General features: G+C 43.3%; 2 protein-coding genes across 4 annotated transcripts; one reads left to right on the top strand and one right to left on the bottom strand.

Annotated features, from left to right (window-relative positions):
• Positions 1-7,154: 7,154 nt before the first annotated feature.
• LOC112882736 (putative disease resistance protein RGA3) lies at positions 7,155-8,156 on the top strand. The gene is made up of 2 exons (XM_025947864.1): positions 7,155-7,787; positions 8,114-8,156. The coding sequence occupies exons 1-2, from the start codon at positions 7,160-7,162 to the stop codon at positions 8,119-8,121; spliced, it is 636 nt and encodes a 211-aa protein (XP_025803649.1). The 5' UTR covers positions 7,155-7,159; the 3' UTR covers positions 8,122-8,156.
• Positions 8,157-12,227: 4,071 nt separating this feature from the next.
• LOC112881816 (sugar transport protein 14) lies at positions 12,228-15,660 on the bottom strand. 3 transcript variants are annotated; one of them, XM_025946691.1, is made up of 4 exons: positions 15,268-15,660; positions 14,790-15,004; positions 13,141-14,093; positions 12,228-13,014 (listed from the first exon to the last, which is right to left on the bottom strand). In XM_025946691.1, the coding sequence occupies exons 2-4, from the start codon at positions 14,929-14,931 to the stop codon at positions 12,553-12,555; spliced, it is 1,557 nt and encodes a 518-aa protein (XP_025802476.1). In that variant the 5' UTR covers positions 14,932-15,004; positions 15,268-15,660; the 3' UTR covers positions 12,228-12,552. The 3 variants fall into 3 exon arrangements, with proteins under 3 accessions (XP_025802476.1, XP_025802474.1, XP_025802475.1); XM_025946689.1 differs by having other exon boundaries at positions 14,790-15,042; positions 15,268-15,659; XM_025946690.1 differs by lacking the exon at positions 15,268-15,660 and adding an exon at positions 15,091-15,260.
• Positions 15,661-22,711: the final 7,051 nt, after the last annotated feature.

Here is a 22,711-nt window from a genome sequence, read left to right as displayed (position 1 = left end):
TGCTGTCCTTTGGTGGCTTGCGGCCGGCAAGCATCGCCGGCCAGGTGGCTGACGGCCGCTGCCTCTCGATGGGATAGAACAGGGGAGGGGAGAGAAGAGAAAGGGAGGGAGAGAGAAAAGGGTCGAGATTCAAATTAAATTTTCTTAGAACTTAGAATAGAAATTTGAAAAACTTTGAACATAAAAGTTATAGAAAATTTAAAAATCTACAACTTTCATTTTGGATCAAAATTTATTTGAGCTTTAGTTTAGAAGTTATTTTAAATTTAAGATTACTAGAATTTGAATTCCTATTCATCTCATGTGTTTAACATTTGAATTTGCAAATGTTGTTTGCAGTATATTTTGTAAGATACTAAAATATGAGTGTGTTTTTATGCTATATTTTTCATAAAAGGTGGAGCATGAAAATATTATAAATACAAAAGGAACAAATCCCACGTACACACATACATACACATGCATATACACATTCATACCTATGCATATGCGCACACATAATTAAATGCACTGTTTCAATAATTTTGCATTATTATATGATGCTATGTTTAGATTTTCTTACTTAGAATTATAAACATCTAGGGTATTACAGGCCAACATGGCCAACATGCAAAACCAATTGCTCCAGTACTGGAGGAAATACTTCCCGCAGAAAATGAAATGTCAGCAGCAAAATCATATATTTCTTACCCTAAGTTACTGTCATACAAACGCAGGGAAGGGACAAAAGAGAGAAGCTAGTTATTGACATGTGCTGCATCGCATGCATGGTTGACAATTGTCATACGATTCTACATCTAGGGGCTTGATTATACGATTCTATTCATCAATATAATCTGTGTTTCTATGATTTTTATGTTAAGATCCTATGGTTGAGATCTTACCTTGAGAGCTCAGATCTGATTTAGAATCTCTGGCATTCACGACCTTAAATCACATGAGAATTTTTTTTTCAAAAAAAGAAATCAACCCAGAGGTTCTGTGCATCATACGTTAAGGGAAAGAGAACAATGGATATAAAACTGATGCAACATGAATGAAGCAATCCCTACGAATCACCGATACGCCTTGAAGGTCGACGTACCCGTATATGATATGGCACGATACGTCCAGATACGCATATCGGATTAATTTGATTTAAAAATAAATAATTTAATTTGTGATACGTGCCCAATACTTAGCGATACATCCATCTGATACGGTTGACTATAACATCTCAATTGGAAGCCCAGTTGAAACGGAAGCCCAACAAGACCAGCCCATCCTAAACCCTAGCTGTTAAAACCCTCTCTCTACCTCACGCAGCACACCACTGCCTGTTCTCTTTCACTCATCTCCTGCGCTGCGCCGCCCCCCCTGCGCCGGCAGCTGGGAGCGAGCGCCTCCGCTTACCTGCCCACCTTGTTGGGGGAGATGGTTTCGAGACATTTGATGGTGTCAGTTGTTACTAACCTTGGAGGACTGAGAAGATGAATAGCAATATGTCGAGATGGTCCTCTATTTATGGAGAGCCATATAGGAATATAGAGAGTCTCATGAGAATATAGACACTACCGGAAACGAGGCCTTTGCCGAGTGTCCAGGGCTTTGCCGAGTGCAAAATATCAGGCACTCGGCAAAGAGCCTCATGGGTATATAGAGAGTCTTTTATATATTTAATACGCTCCTTCAAACTCAAGGTGGAAGTGGAGGATCTGAAGCATTAAGTTTGACTAGGTGAAGCCGATGTTGCTCTCGAGTTTGTGCTTTAGTAAAGAAATATGCTAACTACAGCTCAAAGGGCACATAATGTAGAGCAATGGTTTTCTGATGACAATGAGACTGAGTAAAGAAGGCATCAACTCCAATATGCTTTGTAAGTTCACGCTTCATAGGATTATTGGCAATTTGTATGACTCCTGTATTATCACAAAGAAGAGGCGTGGGGGCATCACATGAAATACCAAAATCAGCCAACAACCATCGAAGCCATACAATCTCTTAAGTAGTAGTAGCCAATGCTCGAAGTTCTGCCTGTGTACTAGACCGAGATACATCTGCTTGCTTCTTAGACTTCCATGCAAGAGAAGATGAGCCAAGAAGAATGCAGTATCCTGTGATGGAACGATGATCCGTTGGGTCACTCGCCCAAGTGGAGTCCGAGTAAGCATGAAGCTGAAGCGGACATCACGAACAAACACTGAGATGAGGTCCCCCTTAAGTATCTCAGCACACGAAGTAAATGTCCAAAATGAACGGAGGTAGGAGCACTCACAAACTGACTCAAAATATGGACAGCATGAGCAATATAAAAAATATGGACATCATGAGCAATATCGGGTCTAGTGACAGTAAGATAAATAAGACTGCCCACAATATGCCGATATGAAGAGGGATCCTCAAGAGGCGTACCATCAGTGGGACGAAGCTGCAGGTGTAGATCCATAGGCGTGGCAGCTGTCCGGTTGTCGCTGATGCCTCAATGACCAATAAGATCCTCTATGTATTTAGATTGAGAGAGAAAATATTTCTTTGGAGAGTGCTGAACTTCAATCCCTAAGAAATAACTCAGAGGACCCAAATCTGATATCTCAAATTGCTCACCAAGTTGCTTCTTCAAAACAGAAATATGTTCCGCATCATCGCCTGTAATCAACGTATCATCCAGATATAGAAGAAGCAAAGTACAACCACATGGAGAGAGATGAATAAATAAGGCAGGATTATGATCACTAGGTGTAAAACCAGCTGCTTGTATCGCAGAGACGAAACGCTCAAAACAGGCACGAGGAGCCTATTTAAGACCATATAAAGCACGTTGAAGACGACAGACATATTATGAAGGAGCATTAACACCTGGGATGGTTGCATATAAATTTCCTCATGCAAATCACCACGAAGAAAAGCATTCTTAACATCCATTCTTAACGAGCCTGATAAGACTGCTGTCAAGATCCCTGTTGAATGGAGCAACTTCTTTACCACTCTTTTATTGTCTCCAACTCACTTCAACTGGGCAAGCACCTTTCTGGCTTCCAAAGCTTTAGATTTTTTCCCCTCGGATAAAGGCAGTGTGATCTTCTCTATTCCTCAACAGTGTCCCTCCGAGTCGGCTTTGTTGTGCACCCAGGCCTTGCAAGCTTCTCTGGACGACAAAAAAGGCAAAGCAGTTATTGAGGAGCTAACTCCCCCTTCCTCACCAATTAACAGTATGGCTCAGCCTCACAGTGAATGTATCATTATCAAGAAAAGAAAGAAGCAGAAAAAAGAGGAAATCCTAGTAGATACCTCTGTCAGAAGAAGCCTCAGGGTTAAGAAAACAACAAAAGGCTTTAAATCCAATTCCTGCATGGACAAGAATTGTTTGGCTTGTGACAGTGAACCACCAGTTCTCTCACCCTCCCTCATGAAGAACGTAAGGATGACTTTCTGCAAAAAGAGGAAGAGAAGTTGGTAGCAGGAGCACTCAAAAAGAAGAAAACTGCTTCCAAGATAGCTATTGGGCCCAAGACAGAAAGAAAAAGCACAATCCGCCTCTGTGGAAGTGGGTGAGGCTGCTCCTGGCAACTCCAAGAAGAAAGGCTCTGAGGAACCTGCTGGACCTAGAGGAACAAAGCAGGCAAAGACCAAATCCAAGAAAGATGATCTTGTTAAAGATGCAGACAAGAAATCCAAGAAGTAAGTGGCTAGCAGAAGTCAGGGTTGGTGTGTATTTTGTCAGGGAATGGTGGCCTGGTAAGGGCTTAGTTTGGGATTTATTTTGCAAAATACAGAGGAGGCTGATGTTTCTCCTGGGGGCTGATCAGTTGTACTGGAACCTCTCTCTCTTTTGGCTTGTGAACTCTGTGGTTGTTGGTCAGCTGCTTAAACAGTTATACTGGACTGCTTATTATTATTCAGTACTGAACTTTGTGGTTGTTAGCTTTCTGCTCTCCTTTCATCCCTCTGTGATGATATGCTTAATATGGTTGCTATGGCCGGGAAGCTTGTCTCTGTTTTTGGGTGGTATTTTGTTATCTCCCTATAAGGTCTTTTTTCTTGTGGTTTATCATGAATCAATCACATAACAAAGCTTGGAAAATTCTTAGTTGAAATGTGAGAGGGATTAACTCCAACTCAAAATGGGACTCTATTAGAAATAAAATTACAGAATGTGGATGTGATATCATTTGCCTACAAGAAACAAAGAAAACCTCTTTTGATCTTTAGTTTCCGAAAAACATTTGTCCCAACTCCTTTACTAACTTCTCTTTTGTACCTTCGGTTGGAGCCTCAGCAGGAATGTTAGTAGCTTGGAAAGGAAACTTCTTTGAAGGGACTCTAGTCTTTCAGAATGAGTTTCCTATGTCGCTGGAATTCAAGTCCTTGCATAATGGCAAATATCTATGCACCCTGTACCCCGGAGGGAAAGAGAGACTTCTGTGAATGGTTCAAAGATATACAAATGCTAGATGACCAGGATTGGATTATAGTTGGAGATTTTAACTTAATGAGGACACTGGATGATAGAAACAGGCCAGGCGGTGATTTATGAGAAATGATGCTTTTTAATGAGGCCATCAGTGCGCTAGGGATAATTGAGGTACCTCTTCGTGGTCCAATAAACAGCATCCACCTTTGTTAGAACGTCTTGACTGGTTCTTCACCTCTGTAAGTTGGACACTAACTTATCCAAATACAACGGCCTCAACTCTAGTGTCAGAAGTCTCAGATGATACTCCTTGTCTCCTTCAAGTTGAAACAGAAATCCCAAGAGGAAATATTTTTCGTTTTGAGAACTACTGGATGGAACATGATCAATTCATGCAAGTGGTAAATCATGGATGGTAATTACCAACTTTCCAAACGGATTCAGCAAAGAACCTAATGGCTAAATTCAAGAATTTGAGAAGAGTGTTAAAGGCATGGCAAAAACACATTTCCGGTCTCATGGCCAATATTACCAATGTTAAGGCAGTTTTGTCTCTGATGGAAATCTTGGAAGAACACAGAGATCTCACTGTTGAGGAATGGAATTTCAAAGATCTTCTGAGTGAAAAGTTGCTATCTTTGTTGCATCAATAAAAAGTGTATTGGAAGTAGAGAGGCACCATTAGATGGGTCAAATTTGGAGATGCTAGTACAATTCTTTCACGCAACTGCTACCATTAGATATAGGAAAAAGATGATTACTATGCTAAAAACTGTGGATGGCAAAGAAGCTTACAGTCACATCACCAAAGCAGAAATTTTGTGGGAAGCTTACAAGGAAAGGTTGGGTGCAACTAATCCAGTGGTCATGCCTGCAAACCTCGAGGAACTTATTCAAGCCTCCCAGGATCTAGGTGTCCTAGAGACCCCTTTCACACATGAAGAAATTGACAATGTGGTTAAAAGTTTGGCCTCAGACAAGACTCCAGGGCCAGATGGCTTCAATAATGACTATTAGAAAAATGTTGGCCTATCATAGCACCAGATTTCTATAAACTCTGTGATGACTTTCAGAAAGGTGACGTTTGCCTGCAAAGTATAAATGGTTCCTACATCACTCTCCTGCCCAAGATAGACAACCTCTGTACAGTAGGTGATTTTCGACCAATTTCACTCTTGAACTGCTCAATGGAATTAATCACAAAACTCTTAGCCAATAGACTGCAAAGAGTGATTCAGTTGCTGATACACAAAATTCAATATGGTTTTATTAAATCAAGGACAATCCAAGATTGCCTGGCTTGGTCTCTTGAGTACCTTCATCTCTGCCACCAAAGCAAAAAGGAAATTATAGTCCTGAAGTTGGATTTTGAGAAAGCTTTTGATAGGATGGCTGGCTGCAGTCTTTCTCCCTTGAAGGTGTATTGTTGCAGCCTATTCTGCAGCTTCAGAGATGACCTAAGAGATTTAGAGAAGCTCCTCTGCCTTGAAAGCCAGCTTAAGGAAAAAGACAAGTGGTTATTTGGCATCGAGGTTGCTGACGAAGCGCAGACCGTGCTGGCGCAGAGTTGGCATCGAGATGCCAAGCAGCTGGCTTTTGAGATCGAAGACACCATTGATGAGTTTGTCTCCTCCGAAGAGCTCTACCATGAGAACACCTGTGCCCACAAGGTAAGACTTCTGCTTTAGTTCTTAATTACCTTGCGGCTGGAACTAACAAGGATATTACTTAGATGCCATTTTTTTTTCTGGCCATTTTCATTTCTCTGCATCAGATCAGAATAATGTTCCCTACTAGTTAGCAGCTTCCAGGAAGAAATACATCTCAAGTCCTTTGTCTCCGATATCTGCTGCTTCCATTTTTCTAATCATTCTTGTTATCAGACGCCTCACTGAATCTCTCAGTTTCACAAATCAACGCCCAACAAACTAAACCTGAAAATAACGGTAAATAGCCGAGAAATTGCTATAATTCTCTCAATTTCTCAATAGATAGAGTGAATTCCACATATCTACAACTATTTTGACTTGTCCAGCTGGACAGGGGCGGAGCTGTGCCTTGCCATTGGGGTCCGCCGACCCCGACGGATTTTGAAAAAATCAGTGGTAAACTACTGTAGCTAGTTGATAATGGTCCATTATGACCCCGTCGGGTAATACATAAGACCCCGACGCTCTTCCGGTCTGGCTTCGCCCCTGCAGCTGGACTTATTTAACAAAACAATACTGCAGGCATCATTACACTGTTCATATTCGAATCCGGTTGCGGCTAGAGTTTGGACAGTCAAAAGGATGATATCGGAGACAAAGAAGCTGAATTCAGCCATCAAGTTAAATGAGCGATATGGTACAGGACCTACTGGTATTGGTTCAGAGGCAAGGAAGTTTCCTGAGAAAGAGACCACCTCGTATGATGGCCCTGATCCAGTAATCGGTAGGGTGAACGACCTGGAAGCTATTGTGGACACCATAAAGGAACATGCAAAACGACTTTCCATTATTGCTATGGTTGGGCCTGTAGGTGTTGGGAAGACATGTCTTGCACGGTTAGTATTCAACCACCTGGATAGTGGGAGCAGATTCACTCGCAGAATTTGGGTTTACGTACACAAGTCTTGTTCCAGAGTTGACATCAAAAGAATTGGGAGACAAGTAGTTTCACAGGGTCTTTTGTCGGGTGAGGAAAGACCGAATGCTGATAACACAATGCAGGAGATTACAACTAAGGTTCATGAGATACTGAAAAGAGAAAGATGTCTCATCGTACTAGATGGCTTGTGGGGCGCAGATGATGATCGATGTGCACTCACTGAAACAAATGTTCACAAGTTGTAATGCGGAGACAGAAAGCGTAATCATAGTGACCACGCACAATGAACAAATTGCTCAACACATGTCAACTCTTCCATTGTACAGATTGGCTCCTATGATTGAAGGTGATCATTGCTCAGATATCTTTGTGAGTGCATTGCGCGGTCGCAATTCACTGTTCCCTAGGTACAGAAAGGAAATTATCTCAAGGTGTCAAGGCATACCTCTTGTTGCTGATTTCCTTGGTTCTGTTGTACGTACTGGTGGATGGGATCAGCGGGCCGTTTGGGAAAATGCTAGGGACAAAGACTTGTGGAAATTAGAGGAGGATTATGCTACTACACTAAGCAAGGAGTTAACGTTGTTTGCTCCATTCAAGCTAATGTTCTATAATATACCTCATGGTCTGAGATTATGTTTTGCGTATTGCTCGGTCTTCCCTAAAGGATCTCGTATCCATAAGAGAAAGCTTATTCAGCAGTGGATTTCACTCACCATGGTTGAGCCTGCCACACCATGGGTCTGTTACAGCCGAAATGAATGCACAGAACATCATAAAGCAACTAAAGTCTATTTATCTCCTTCAGGTATGATCTGAGACCTTCGGTACATCCTAAATTAAGCGTTTCCTGGTACTGGATGCAGCTGCCCTTTTATTCTATCTTAGCAGTGTTGGTTTCCATTGAATGACCATCTTATCAGTGTTGTATTGTATCTTCGCAACATAGATCAAATGATCAGTTTTCATTGCCCAGTGAAGAGTAAGACATGGACAAAATTCGATCCATTCTAACTGTTTTCGCTCAAGAAAAAAGTAAACAAACAAAAAAAAACACGAACACGAACTGAATTAATCTATCTTTCATGTGATGTAACCTACATCATGTAAGCTTAATCTGATTTACTTCTCCAGGTCGATGACGATGCTGACGGAAGCGCAGGCGCAACAGGTGAGGTTCTACGCCTGCATTATTACATGGCATATGAACTGGCCCGTTTCATCTCGAACAAAGATATCCTTGTCATTTTAGAAGATGAAGAGACAGTCAGCTCTTTTCCTCAAGAAAAAGAAGAGGCCAGTCGGACACATTGTTTTTGTCAAGAAAAGGAACAGCCCAGTTTGATGTACTGTGACCATCGTTACGCACAGCTCCCAGTTTTTACAAAGCATCGACCACATAAGGTCAGGTCGCTAATTCTTAGACCTAGAACCAATTTGCAGGAAGACAAACCTACGATTCTTGACACTGTCAGTGAAGTAATCTCAGGAAATAAGTACTTGCGAGTCTTGGATCTTAGCGGATGTGGTATCACAGAACTGCCAGCTTGTATTTGTCAGCTGAAGCAGCTAAGGTACCTTGATGCCTCAAACTTGTACATGAAAGAACTGCCTTGTGTGGAAAACAGTTTGAGAAAGCTCGTTTATCTGAATCTACAAGGCTGCTGCAATCTTCAGCGTGTGCACGAGTCTAAAATATCTTAACTTATCACGGTGTGTTGGACTCACAAAATTGCCTGCATCATTCAAGAGACTTAGATCGTCCCGGCAAGATTGCACAATTGACTCATCTGGCTGCCGGGAGAGCGTAGTGTTACAATTTAATTCTGAACTCCAAGGTAACCGAACTCAGCCAAACCAGGTACCAAATCCTCCACCTGACAAGGTTTCAGATCCCCAACCCATTCAGTGCCATCTGCCAGCAATATCTTCCACGAAAGACAAAATTACGGGAAGCCATCCTGGGCTTCCATTGGAATCAACTTCTCTGGTAGATGTAGCCGATGAACAAGAGGAATCTCAGGTACTTTGCCATTTTTCAGACACTATGCTTGCTATGAAATTGTGACGTGCCAAAAATAGCTCTAACTGATTCAACTCAAAGAAGTTATACCCCGAAGGTCTCCTTGTTTTTTTTATTGTGTATATAAAATCCCAATGCCGTTTAGAAAAGTGTAACTTGAAGTTGACAGGTTTGGTTCTATAAAATAGAACACTGAAAGAGGGGGCAAAATACTCAATTAACTTTCTATTGTGGGTGTATGATTCAGCCACTAGGGTTCAAATCCTAGTTCTTCTAGATGTTTATGAGTTTAATGGCTCCTAATTGGTACAGAGGCTAGAAATTAGACTTCATCAAAAAATTAAATATGTTCTATGCTTTGTACTGCACTAAAAAGGAGATTTACACTTACCTGATGTACTGATAGACATCATGATGCTCTTATCTCCATAGCCATCGCTGGACACAAATCTGGGACATCGTGCATCATTATCATCAAGCAACTCAACATTTGGGGCTCCATATTATGGCAAAACAGCAGGTATATCATTCCGACCAACTGCATCCTAAATTTCCAGCTATTCAAACAAAGCTTCAAATACTAACTGCATCTACATGGTTCTTTGTATTATATGCTCTTTTATAATGGGACAGGTTTCCTGATACAGTTGTCATTAAGACAACAAAGGTATTTCCTCCTATTAATACTCCTGTGGTATTAATGTTTAGGACAAGATTAAATTGAAACTTTCTCTCATAAAAAAATTTAAAACTTTCCGACTTGAGATACCAATTTGAGCAAACAGAACTAGATTTGACAGAATTATTGGTCAGTTGTGTCATATTAGCACCTTATTAGATTTGACGAAAGGACTATGTAGTATAGCGATTATAAGAGCCTTATTAGCACCTTAGATCTTGGGCTCGACTCTCCGTGGGAATAGCGATATTGTGTTTTTAGTGGTAGGCGACATTTCTATCGACAGCGAGGCGCCTGTGGTGATTTCGTCAAACTCGAGGATTTGCCGACTCAGTTTTCGAACATGCTCATAGTAGTGGAGTTTGCATACGTATGTTCATAGAAGTGAGTGCGCGTGCGTTGTAAATGTCTGAGTTGTACTGTGTAATTAAAGAAATTATAAGATTGAAATTCTTCTGCAAGAAACTTACCAGTAAAAGTGACCCATAATCTATAGGGTTGTTTAGTACTAGTATTTTTCTCTGTTTTTTTATAATTTTCTTGATCTTTATGTACGGTAGCCCTATGTTCTGTGGGGTTTAACACGGTTGCCTTTATTATTTTCTATTTCTTGAGAAGTGGGTAATACTAATACTGCTCCATTGTACTATTGTAGGCTAGCATAGCGTGATTAGTTAATCATCTTCAGTATTAAGTTAGCAGTCACATCCTGGTGAAATTATCATTACTCGTGAATTTTGTTCAGTCGAATAAAAACGGTTAACTTTTTATACCGATACGGACGTCATCATGCCTATCTCATGAGGAATTTGTTGATGTTTCCAGTCCGTTGACGGAAGAATTCGCAAAATAAGGGGAAGGGGATCCTGCTGGGATACTCAAGAGTTCTTATTTGAATGGTAATGGCAAGGATCTGCATATAGAAACGTAGCACTGCACTGAGAAAACTAGGAGATGACGACATCAAGTGAGGCAAAAAGGGAGATCTGCCTCAGAATGGTCAGTTCTCTTTTAAGAAAGAATAATATTTTTGGCAATGAGAGTGTACCAAATAAACAACCTGGCAGTGTAGGGTGGCATCTCCGTGGCCAGTTGAAGCAAGGCATGGAAGATAATGTATAATGTAAGCATGGCATCAAATTAAACGCAACGATTTGTTTTTACAAAAGACGTGAATTTTGTGAGTAAAAAGATTCAGTTTGGGGCCAATTCGTGTTCTCCAACTCGTGGGACTCGAGTCATATGCCGCCGTGTTCGAAGTGCATTTGGGCGACGGCAACCTCTCTCTCTTCAGGACTGACCGATGGCAAACTCGTCCACCCGCGTAAAAGGAGCAGCAGACCAGTGTACTCTCAACAAAAAAAAAAAGAAGTTGAAAACGAAAATTTCGCATCAGGTTCAACGTCGTAATTTTGATGTGGACACCTTCCATATTCACAAAATTAAGGCGAGAATTGGGGATCGTGATGCTTCGGAACTCTTATCACGACAAGCAATGATTTTTTTTTATGGCAGGACAAGCAATGAAATGTTCAATGCTCCTGGACCTACAGAGATAAGCAGCACTGACTGAAGTACATGATGACTGTTGAGCGAGACATCCATGTGAGCATTTGACCTGGAAAGGTCAAAGTCTGATATTTGAAAATTCGATAATGTTTGACCAATGAAAGGGACACCAAATCCTTTTATAGTTGTGTTCAGACAGCCAGATCATTTGTACTTGCAACTAAACAACTCTAACTGAACTATCAACACTAATACTACATGCCGTGTCACTGTGTTAGCATAAACTTAGAATTATGTATGATTCCTAAACCACTTCTCTTGCCAATCCAAAACGGGATGTTGTAGTCGTGGCCAATGATGCTAAGGAAGTCTTCATGTCTATATCATGAGCAACTTTTATGCATCCAGCCTGTAGACAGAAGACTCTGCGAAACGCAAGGACAACATGGCAAATGAAAACAGCTGCGTATCTAAAGAGTAGGGATAGCAAATAGGGGTACAAATCCTTTTTTTTTTGCGACTTGCAAGGGAAAAAGAAGAATTCTCCACTTGGTGCGTGCGCCAATTGCGTCACAAATTTGACATTGACGCCTTTCTTGTTAACGAAAGAACGGTGAGAATGGGGGGAGGATTGTGATGATTCAGTACTGTCATAACAAGCAACGAAATGTTGAAAACGGCTGGATATAGCTGGATATAAGCAGGACTGACTAAAGTACATGATGATCTTTGATTATTGATGATGAATTGATGAGTAAGATATCCATGTGAGCATCGGGCTTGGAAGGGCCCATGTCTGAAATTCGGTTATGTCTGACCTATGAAAGGACTGAAAATCTTTATCGTAATGCTGTTCAGATGATGAGATGATTTGTTCTAGCTAAGTAGCATCTCCCGAACCTTTTCCTTCGCGATGGAGCACTCCGAAGCTCTCTGTCAATTGAGCTGAGACTACTTCAAAAAGATATTATTCACTTTTAGATAATCATTGGAAAGACTTGATGGAGACATGCTTTGAGCATGAAGCGCCTGTTATATTGACAACGAATTGGAGCATTCAGAGTGCGAACACTGCATTCGTAAGATATAAATTCGATCGATTCCAATCAAATCCGAACAACGAGTAACATCATAATAGGCCTAGCACATAGCATCACGATTCAGCTACCTGCCACCAAATACACATTGGGACAACTTCTTGCCCCACAACCCTGAACTTCCAAGAACACGAAACCATGGACAAAGGCAAGCCGCAGCATCTCCAATCCTAGCTCCTAGATCTTTGCATCAAGAATGTAATCACGCACCTTGGTCCATCTAGTAAACACCCCACATGCACCTTATTAAACCATAGTATCATCGTCAAGCTCTCGCCATCTCCTGCTGCTGGTGGAGGTTTCCCTGGTACTTGGGGTCCTTGCGGACGACGCGCTTCCAGTACCAGTGCCTGTCGAACAGCATCCAGACCTCCTCGATCGGCACCTGCTTGGTCTCCGGCAGCAGGAGGATGACGAAGATGGACATGACGACGATGAGAGACGCGAACAGCACGAACACGCCCCACCGGAGGTGGCACAGCGCGGCGAGGAAGCACTGCGCCACGGCCGCCGTCCAGAAGAGGTTCACGCACACCACCACGCTCTGCCCCGCCGACCGCATCTCCAGCGGGAACAGCTCGCTGGGGACAAGCCATCCCAGTGGCCCCCAGGACCAGCCGTAGGCAACGACGAAGAGGCAGATGGCCACCACCAGGACCGTGCTCACGCCCTTGCTCAGCTCCTCGCCGTGCCCGAACTTGAGCGCCAGGATCACGGCCACAACCACCTGCCAGCCAATAATGTCACAAGAACATCCATCAGTACTGTCTGTCAGTGTATTAATACATGGCAATGATCGCTGTTAATCCTGTGTGAATTAAATTAATAAAGAACGCAGGAACCAATAACGGACCATGGAGGAGATCATCTGGACGCCGGCCTCGATGAAGAGGAAGCGGCGGCCGAGGCGGTCGACGGTGACCATGGAGATGAGCGCGCCGACGACGAGCATGGAACCCGTGATGATGGAGGAGTAGAGCGCGGCGGAGGAGCCGAAGCCGAGGCTCTGGAAGATGACGGGCGAGTAGAAGAGGATGGAGTTCATCCCCGACAGCTGCTGGAATGCCGGGATGCCGAGCGCGCCGATGATGAGCTGCGGCCGGTTGCGCACGGCGAGCAGGTTCCGGAACGTGCCCTTGACGGCGCGCGCCGCCTCGCTGGCCTCCTTGAGGTCCTCGAACTCGGCGTCCACCTTGTGCGTGCCGCGCACCTTCTCCAGCACGCGGCGGGCCTCCTCGAAGTGCCCCCGCTCGACGAGGCTGTTGGGCGTCTCCGGCAGGAAGAGCGCGCCGACGAAGATGGCGGTGGCGGGCCCCATGGCGAGCCCCAGCGAGAGGCGCCACCCCCACGGGTGCAGGCGGTCGGTGAAGTAGTTGATGATGTCGGCGACGAGGATGCCGAGGCAGGTGGTGAGCTGGAAGAGCTGGTTGACGGCGCCGCGGATGCGGTAGGGCGCGATCTCGGAGAGGTAGAGCGGGACGGCCTGGTTGCCGAAGCCGATGCCGACGCCGAGGAGCACGCGGCCGACGATGAGCATGGCGATGTTGACGGCGGCGGCGTTGATGGCGCCGCCGAGGAAGAAGCTGGTGGCGCCGACCATGATGCTGGCGCGCCTGCCGCGGCGCTTGGTGACGTAGGAGGCGCCGAAGGTGGAGACGAGGCCGGCGAAGTAGAGCGAGGAGGTGAAGAGCGTCAGCACCTGGTTGTCGTACTTGCAGTAGTCCGTCTCGTGCAGGTGCGCCTGCTTCCGGTGGTACACGTCCGGGAAGAACTTCTTCAGGAAGTCGTCCATGGACGTCACGCCGCCTGCGATCGACGACACCAACATCTTCAGAAGAAGGGAAAGCTTTGATTTTTGTTTTTGCAGTGCATTCAAATGCTAATTTTCACTGATGCCATTTGCAGTGGTGCAGATGAGATGAGCTGTACTCCAGGAAACAGAGTAGTACATGTGTACTAAAAATGGGAGGACAGAGAACGTCTCGTCTCCAAGAAATTGATGAGGCGACACAACTTCTTGTCATCGCACTGGATTTGGTAATGGTTGTTGAAGAGGGGTAATCGTAGTTTCCTGATTCCATCGGACAGTGAGCAACAACCACGAAACATTTTTGTTTCCTTCCTTGCACAGATGATACTAGATAGAGACATTACGGTGTCCATTTCTGTTTCATCTGCCAATCTATTGTTCTTGAATGCAAAGCATTACGCATGATTGAGACCGTCCATGAAATTCGGATCAGAATATCCCCATGCATTTCTACGCGTTTTTGTTTGACAACAGATAACTTCTACAAGAAATTGTTGTGTCGTTCAGGAGCAATCACTCGGCGCAGACCACAGAGAGAGAGAGAGAGAGAGAGAGAGAGAGAGAGAGAGAGAGAGATTGTGTGCATAGAATTGTGAAACGGGACACTGCAAATCAGACAGTTTTGAGACGGCATGAATCTCATTCAATTCAATGCAAGAAGAGCCCGGAGTTGGGAAGAAAGAAGTACTGACTGGAGACTCCGAGGTCATAGCCGAAGAGGGATCCGCCAAAGGAGCCGACGATGCAGGCGAGGATGAAGTAGCCGGTGATCCTGCCCTCGTAGAGCTCCGCCCTCCCGGGGGCCGCCCCGCCGCCGGCGAACCCGCCGGCCATCTCCGAGTCCTTCCTTCCCGCTCCTCCTGATCTCCTCTCCTCACCCCGGGAAGCAAGTTCCTCGCTTATCTTCCTGGCACACTCACACACGCGTTGTTCAGCCTCTCCTCCCTGAAAGAAAGAAAGAAAGAAAGAAAGAAAGGAAAGAGATAGCCAGACAGGCAGGGTAGCGAGTAAGCAGCAGCCAACGACGACGACGGAGAAGAAGAGGAAGATGGCAAATCAGAGATGACGGCCAGAGCACACACAAGTCAACACCGGGGGAGTCAAGAAACTGACAAGGGAGGAAATAGAGAGCCAGAACACACTGACAGCACTCGCTGAATAAAAAGATACCTCCGCTCCTGGACCAGCTCCTCAGCTCCTCCGGGGGGCCCGCGCCGGAATCCGTGCTGCCAGCAATATTCAACACCTGGTCAGGTAACCGGCGACTAAACAATGATCCACCGGCTGCTTGGTGTTATCAGCCAGCCTGCTCCGAACCAGGCAGCCAGCCTGATCCAATCTGCCGCGCGCGCTGATCTGGTGAGCAAACGAACAAGGGGGGCAGTGCAGACTGCAGAGGAGCCGGCCGACCGGTGGGATCGCCGGATCGGAGGGAGTAGTGACAAGTGAGAGGGTGGCGGGAGGCCGTTGGGATGGGTGGGTTTTATGGAGACCCACCCACCCCGGCCGGGTCTTCTGCCGACGATGGATTATTGGTTCAGCGTTACTGACACTGAAGATACGGAGGAGTGGTTTCTCCCAGTTGATTGCGTCCGACTGCCACTCAGCACAAAGCTCCTTATCCGCTTGACGCCTTGACCTGACAGAATAGCAGCCCTGGAAAGCTCCCGGCTCCGTTGGATGACAGAGTTTATGCGATGCATTGGTATGTGTAAATATTATCAGTGGACTAATATTTTCTACTGAACGGATGAAATGGTGTAGATTTGTGGGCATATTATATTCTTGTGTTTAATTATGCTGCAAGCTCATACTTTGTCCATCCTTGGAGTTAAAAAAATGAAGCAGGCTGCGTAAGCTTTCAGGTACCTGTTGTGCCATTTTCAACGCAAGAATGGCAAAATTGGATAATGCAAGAAGGAAGTCCAAGGACCATGACAGACGGCTGCTTTGTTCTTTGTGAGACGGGAGTTCACACGGTGGACGTGCGCTCTTTTGAGCATACATTACTACCAAAATATACAGCTGACCCGCTAGTTTGCTTCAGTATACCCTGCGTTGAGAGTAAAAGTAAAAGCGAGATGAAAGTAACTTATTTTCTATTAATGGGACCACTGTTTATATTCATGCTCAAGGGGCCAAGGGTCAGAGGGACACACCCCTTTGGTATTAGCCTTTTCGTGATTAGTATGCAATTTAATGATATCATTAATCACTAACTAATTATTAATTATAATAAATTGATCATTAATCTACTCCCTCTTATCAATTTATTCTTCTTGTGGTCTTATGAACAACAGAATACTTTGTTGAAAATCCTGTTGGAAAAATAAGAAGAAGTATGGATATATCATAAGAAAAACTCATTAAAAAACCTTTTGGAAAAATAAGAGAAAATATTGATATGACATATATGATTGCTTGATAGCATATTGCCTCATTAAAAACCTATGTATGAGAAAACCTTGATAGGAAAAACTCATTAGGAAAAGAGTGCAATTTTATAATTAGAAGATTATAAATATGTTATATCAAGGGTTTACTCCCCTGATACTTGCAAATCTTTAAATCGTTTTGTACCTATTCCAAAAATATATTTCTGGAATAATGATGTAGGAAGGACTTTGTGAATAAATCTGTAAGATTATCACATGACTTCATTTGCAAGATTCCTATCTCTCCATTTTTCTGTAATTCATGAGGATAGAGCAATTTAGGAGAAATATGTTTTGTGATATTGCTCTTTATATAACCTGCATTCATTTATGAAATGCAAGCAGAATTATCGTCATAATAATTGTTGGTTTCGTGATTGAACCAATATCATATGACCGTTGTATGTGATTGATCATTCTGTGAAGCTATACACATTCACACGAAGCTTCATATAATGTAATTATTTTAGAATAATTAGTGGATGTGGCTATTAAAGCTTATTTGGATGATTTTCATGATATAGCCATTCCACCATGTAAAAATACAAAATCTGTCTAAGATCCGCATTGTGGGGATCGGATAGATAACCAGCATCTGTATATCCATTTATAGTTTATCTTGGTCAAACTGATAGAATAAACCAAAACCTATTGTACCTTGGAGATATATGAAGATACCCTTAACTCCCATCCAATGACGTTTTGTTGGAGCTGCGTTATGTCTAGCTAGTAAGTTTACCACAAATGCAATAGGCCTGGTGCAATTTACAACATACATTAGCGCTCCAATGGCTTCAGGTCCCAATAATTCTTTATCTTCATCCTTAGATCTGAATTGATCCTTATTCATATCAAGAGATCGAACCACTATAGGTGTTTTTGATGGATATGATTTATCTATATTGAATTTTTAAAGAATTTTCTGGATATATGCAGACTGATGCACTAATATCCCTGATGGGAGATATTGAAGCCGAAAGCCTAAACAAAATATGGTTTTACCTAAACTTTTCATTTCAAATTCGACCTTTAGATGGTTGCGTGCTTCATCCATATCCCGTGTATTTCTAATGATATTGAGATCATCCACATGCACGGATATAATGCAAAATAAACTTAAGGATTTCTTGATGAACACACATGGCAATCTTTATTATTGGAAAAACCCTTATTTAGAAGGAATTCCTTTAGTTGGTTGTACCACATTCTTCCCGACTGCTTTAAGCCATATAATAACTTTTGAAGCTTTACACAATATATGTTGCGAGAATGATTCTTGTTCGGAATAGCAAGCCCTTTAGGAACTTTCATATAAATATCTGAATCTAGTGACCCATAAAGATATGCTGTCACTACATCCATGAGATGCATGGATAGACCTTTCTGAGCTGCAAATGATATTAAGTATCGGAATGTTATACCACTCATAACTGGAGAATATGTTTCATCGAAATCGATGTTGGGTCTCTGCATGAACCTTGTACTACAAGCCTCGCTTTGTATCTCATCGCCTCATTGTTTTCATTCCTTTTACGGATGAAAATCCATTTTGATCCCACGGGAAAAATGTTACAAGGAGTAGGTAGAACCGATGAGAATACCTATTGTTTTTTGAGCGAGCGCAATTCTGCCTCCATTGCTTCCTTCCATTTGATCTAGTCGGAGCGCTTGATGCACTCTGCCATGGTCTTAGGCTCTGGGTTAGGTTGAAGGTCACTTGCAATCTTAGAGGAGAAATTAATGTCGACAATTGTAATTTTTCTATTGAATGATTCTCCAGAATCAATATAATTGATGGAAATTTCATTTACCTTTGTGACTCTTCTATATTTCTCAAAGTATTAGAGATAATGTTTTCTGAGTCCTAGCACTTATATTTGTGTGCATATTTATGCTAGGTATATGGTGTATCTTTTGAACATCCATATTGTTTGGATTTTCAATATCTAATTGGTGTCTATCAACATAATGTTGATTTGCATTTACCGTTTTAGAAGTATTCTTCCTTTGTTTCCGGGGATGCTGTTTTGGAGTTTTATCGTTTGTTACCATACTTCTCCCCCTCTTATTTTGATTTGGGAGATTTAAAGTAGGAATCTCTACTCTTTTTGGTACATTAACAACAGGATTGCGTGATTTTGTGACACCTTTTTAAGCAGTAAATGCTTCTGGTAGGTTATTTGTAATGTTTTGCAAATTGATAATATTTTGAACTTCACATTTAGATTCTATAGTACGTGGATCATAGGACTAAATATTTGAAGCATTCCAATTTATTTCCTGGCATTTGTTATGGTACATATTGTCTCCCCTAATGCTAGGAAATTGTCCTCATCGAAGATGCAATCAGCGTGACAGGCAATTAATTTTACTCTCTTGATAAGAGATTCGGCTAATTCAATTTGTGTATATACATAAAGTATAGAATGTTCCACATTAATGCCTGAAGCCATACAATAGTCATTGAAGGCTTTCGAGGAAAACTCGGCGGCACTATCCATTCTGATGGATTTTATTGGATTGTCCGGATAATGCGCTCTTAATTTGATAATTTGAGCAATGAACCTTGCGAAAGCATGATTTCTAGTGGATAATAAATATACATGGGACCATCTTGTTGGTGCATCAATAAGTATCATGAAGTACCTAAATGGCCTAGTTAATGGATGAATAGAACCACAAATATCGCTTTGAATGCGTTCAAGGAATGTTAGTGGTCAGCCTTGATCTTAAGATAAGAGGGTCTTAAGATTAATTTCCCCGTGGCACATGCAGTGCACACAAAATCTAAAGGTTTGGAAAAATTTGAAGTATTTATATGATGACCAATTGAATTGCTGATAAATTTTCTCATCATCCTAATTCCAGGATGACCTAGGCGATCATGCCAAGTCTTGAAGACATCAAGATTTTAAAAAATATCTTATATGCTACATGTTGTACGGGTTTGTTGTATGTGAAATACAATCCAGTTGATAGTGAAGAAATTTTCTCAAGTAGTTGCTTGGTATATCTATCATTTTTGGTGTTTAATAGATATTCATGTTTATTGTTATTATTTGTTTCTATATGGAAACCATTACGACGGATATCTTTATAACTCAATAAGGTACGAGTTGAGTCAGAATACAAGAGTGCATCCTCAATTACTAGTTGAGTACCCATAGGGAGAATTATTATGGCTCTTCCTAAACCAACAATCACGGCATTGCAGCCCGCGATAGTCGTGACATTTCGCTTACTTTTAGTGAGAGTTTGGAAATACTTAATTTTCCTGAGTATAGTTTTAGTGGTAGCACTATCCACTAAGCAAAATTCTTCCTCTATTTGGATTGTTCCCGTTCGATAATCCAACTATCGTGAGGCCTGTCGGCCTCTGTTCTTTCTTTTGTGCCTAGTGGAGAAACAAAAGTGCTTATGACGTGTTGGATGTAAAAGTAGAAGAGAGATGAAAGTGACTTGTTGTATTCCATTGATGGGGATCACTGTTTATATACATGCCCCCAAGGTGCCAAGGGCCCAAGGGATACACCCATTTGGGATTGGTCTTTTCGTGATAAGTAAGAAACTTAATAATATCATTGACCACTAACTAATTATTAATTACAATAAATTGATCATTAATCTAATTTCTTCATAACACCCTGGAACTATTTTTTTCTCCGATCTCTCTATTCATTCTACAAGTTGAATTCGCAGGATGTCACGTCTTACCACACAGAGTTCATGCTATCAGTTTAATGTGTTTTGCCGAGTGCCCTGCTAAGGTCAAGACGCTCGGTTTTAAGATTTTTTAAATAATTATCAAAATAATATTCTAGTATACCAAATTAAGAAGCCGAATAATGGTTAAAATGTTCCCTACGATTTGATATGTGCATGGGGCAGACAAGCAAACTTATTGTCTTATTCATTGCCGTACATTGCTCACTGGAGTTAACGGCATTTTAGCCTCTCATGATTTGACAGCGATATGGCATTAGAAAGGTGGTACGTATAGCCTTGTCCGGTTCTTTTGTATGGCCGGCCCAGTTCAGCCTAGTAAGTGTGGATCTCAGTTTGACGATCCGGCAGCGCAGCATTATATTTCAGTCAGGGTTCAAAGTGCCACGGCTACCCGTTGACCTAGAGTTTTATTTTTTTATAAGTAGCCAGAAGCACTGGCCTGTCATATAAGAGGTTAGGCACCCATACTGACCGGACTCAACGTTGATGAGGCTGCCCGAGTAGTCTAAGGACGCGCCGTATTGAGACACTCACGCCTCCACACGCACACACCCACCCATGCACGCACCGTCTCAGCACCGCTGAGACACCTAGGTTGCGACTGCTGAGGATCGAACCCGGACGGGCTGCCTGCACACCTGCAGTGCAAGCCATCCGAGCTACGCTCGGTTCTCCCTTGACCTTGAGTACACCATTGCATTGGGATCAACATTGTGACGCTTTTCACGTTTAAACTTTGTTTATAAACTACAAATTTGTTTAGAGGCACCTTGAATTTCCTTCTTTTTAAATTGTAATGGTGCTACCTATTCAAAAACATGGTCTAAACTTTTCGTGTCCATAGATTATCACAGTATCATCCATGACAATAACTTCAGGTGTCACAACATGCATTGGATTTAATAGGGATTATTTCAGGTGTCATGAACATTAAAAAAATTGCGATCTAGTGGATTTAGTGGATCACAAGTTAACTCCAAGGCTCATTCTTGTCCTCCGCACCTACCGATCGGGGAGGTGGATACATGTAAGGCAGAGTCCAGTCGGAGTCTCCGGTCAGAGCCTTGGTACGGACCAAACCTCTGACCGTTCCCACAGTCGGAGATATGGGCCTTGGACCTTGGTCATCCCGAATGAGTTGTCAGTCGGGGTTGTGCGCCGAGGCGGCCCAGATGAAGTTGTCGCCTCATACAGACGGGTGCTTGTTCCAGGCGCGGTCTTGGACTGGTCAACGAGAAGTGAGCCCGCTGGGGACCTCGGGTCCCTGGACCCGTCAGAGGCCCCCGAGTGGCTTCATGATTTGTTTAATCATGAAGGCGCTATTTCTCGCTGCGCTGTACCTTTGCCCGGGGTGAGGAGTCGCATCGTCCTATCTAAGTCGCAGGAAGGCACATCATGCGACGGGTTCCCCTTTGTGACCGTGAGTCAGTCAGGATTGCCCTTATCTGTCTGCGTGATGAAGGCGCTGCAGCGGGTCCAGTTGTTTGCTCTTGGTGCAGAATCACGAGGCCTGCCTAAGGTGGAGCGGGTGTTTAGTCGGCGGCAGATGGACTGCTCGCCGTCGCTCCCTGCCAAGGTGTCCTTGGGGGAGGGGATGCAAGAAGGAGACTTACGAGGAAGATATTCCTCCTAGTCATTCCGCGCTTGGAGCAGCCCTCCCAAGGTTACTAGTGTTACTACCCTGGTGGTGGTAATGGGTTTTCCGTACTTTACAATGGCCATGGGCCGACTGTACTTTGCAATATTTAGTCACCAGGAATAAAACACGTTTATCCCAGGGTGTATTGTATTTGCCGCGCCCATCCGTGAGTCCAGTCGGGGGCTGGAATTTTATCGTCCTTCCCGAGTGGGAATGCGGTTTTCCGACTTGCCGCGTCCCTACCATAATGGAGGGCGGTCTGGTCGAAGGCGTCATGTGCGTGCATGGGTGGAGGTGATCCCGTCCGCGGTCTCCACGACCAGAGGGGTTGAGCCGGCGTCACTTGCCTCGATGGCTCAAGTGACGGGCTCGGTGAGTGAAGCGTCCCCCCATCAGGGAAGACTTAAAAGTGATGCTTTATCAGTCCCAGGAGGCTGATAACACTTTTATTACATCAGATGGTACATCACCGTATAGCTCTACGCGGTAATGGGCAGTGAAGCGCCACTATCGCGAGGATTACAACTAAAACCCACACTACTACACTAGCTACGAAAAGAGGATCATCAGAGTCTTGCGCCATGCGGAGTTCCAACGGTGGCCTCAACCACAGGCAAGACTGGGTGCAGGACGGAACCTTACTCGACGTCTTCGGGGATGTAGTCTGGATCTTCCACTATAAAAGTAAGAATAGGATGAGTACGAACATACTCAGCAAGTCCAATCACACCCGCGGAGGGGATATAACAGAATTAAATGCACAGGATAATCCAAGGATAAGGTTATGGTTCATTTGCGGAAAAACTCGGTTTTA

Source organism: Panicum hallii, chromosome 2 (genome assembly GCF_002211085.1).
Source record: "Panicum hallii strain FIL2 chromosome 2, PHallii_v3.1, whole genome shotgun sequence".
NCBI classification, from domain to species: domain Eukaryota; kingdom Viridiplantae; phylum Streptophyta; class Magnoliopsida; order Poales; family Poaceae; genus Panicum; species Panicum hallii.
The sequence above is the reverse complement of the archived record's forward strand: the minus strand, read 5'-3'. Positions and strand labels throughout refer to the sequence as shown.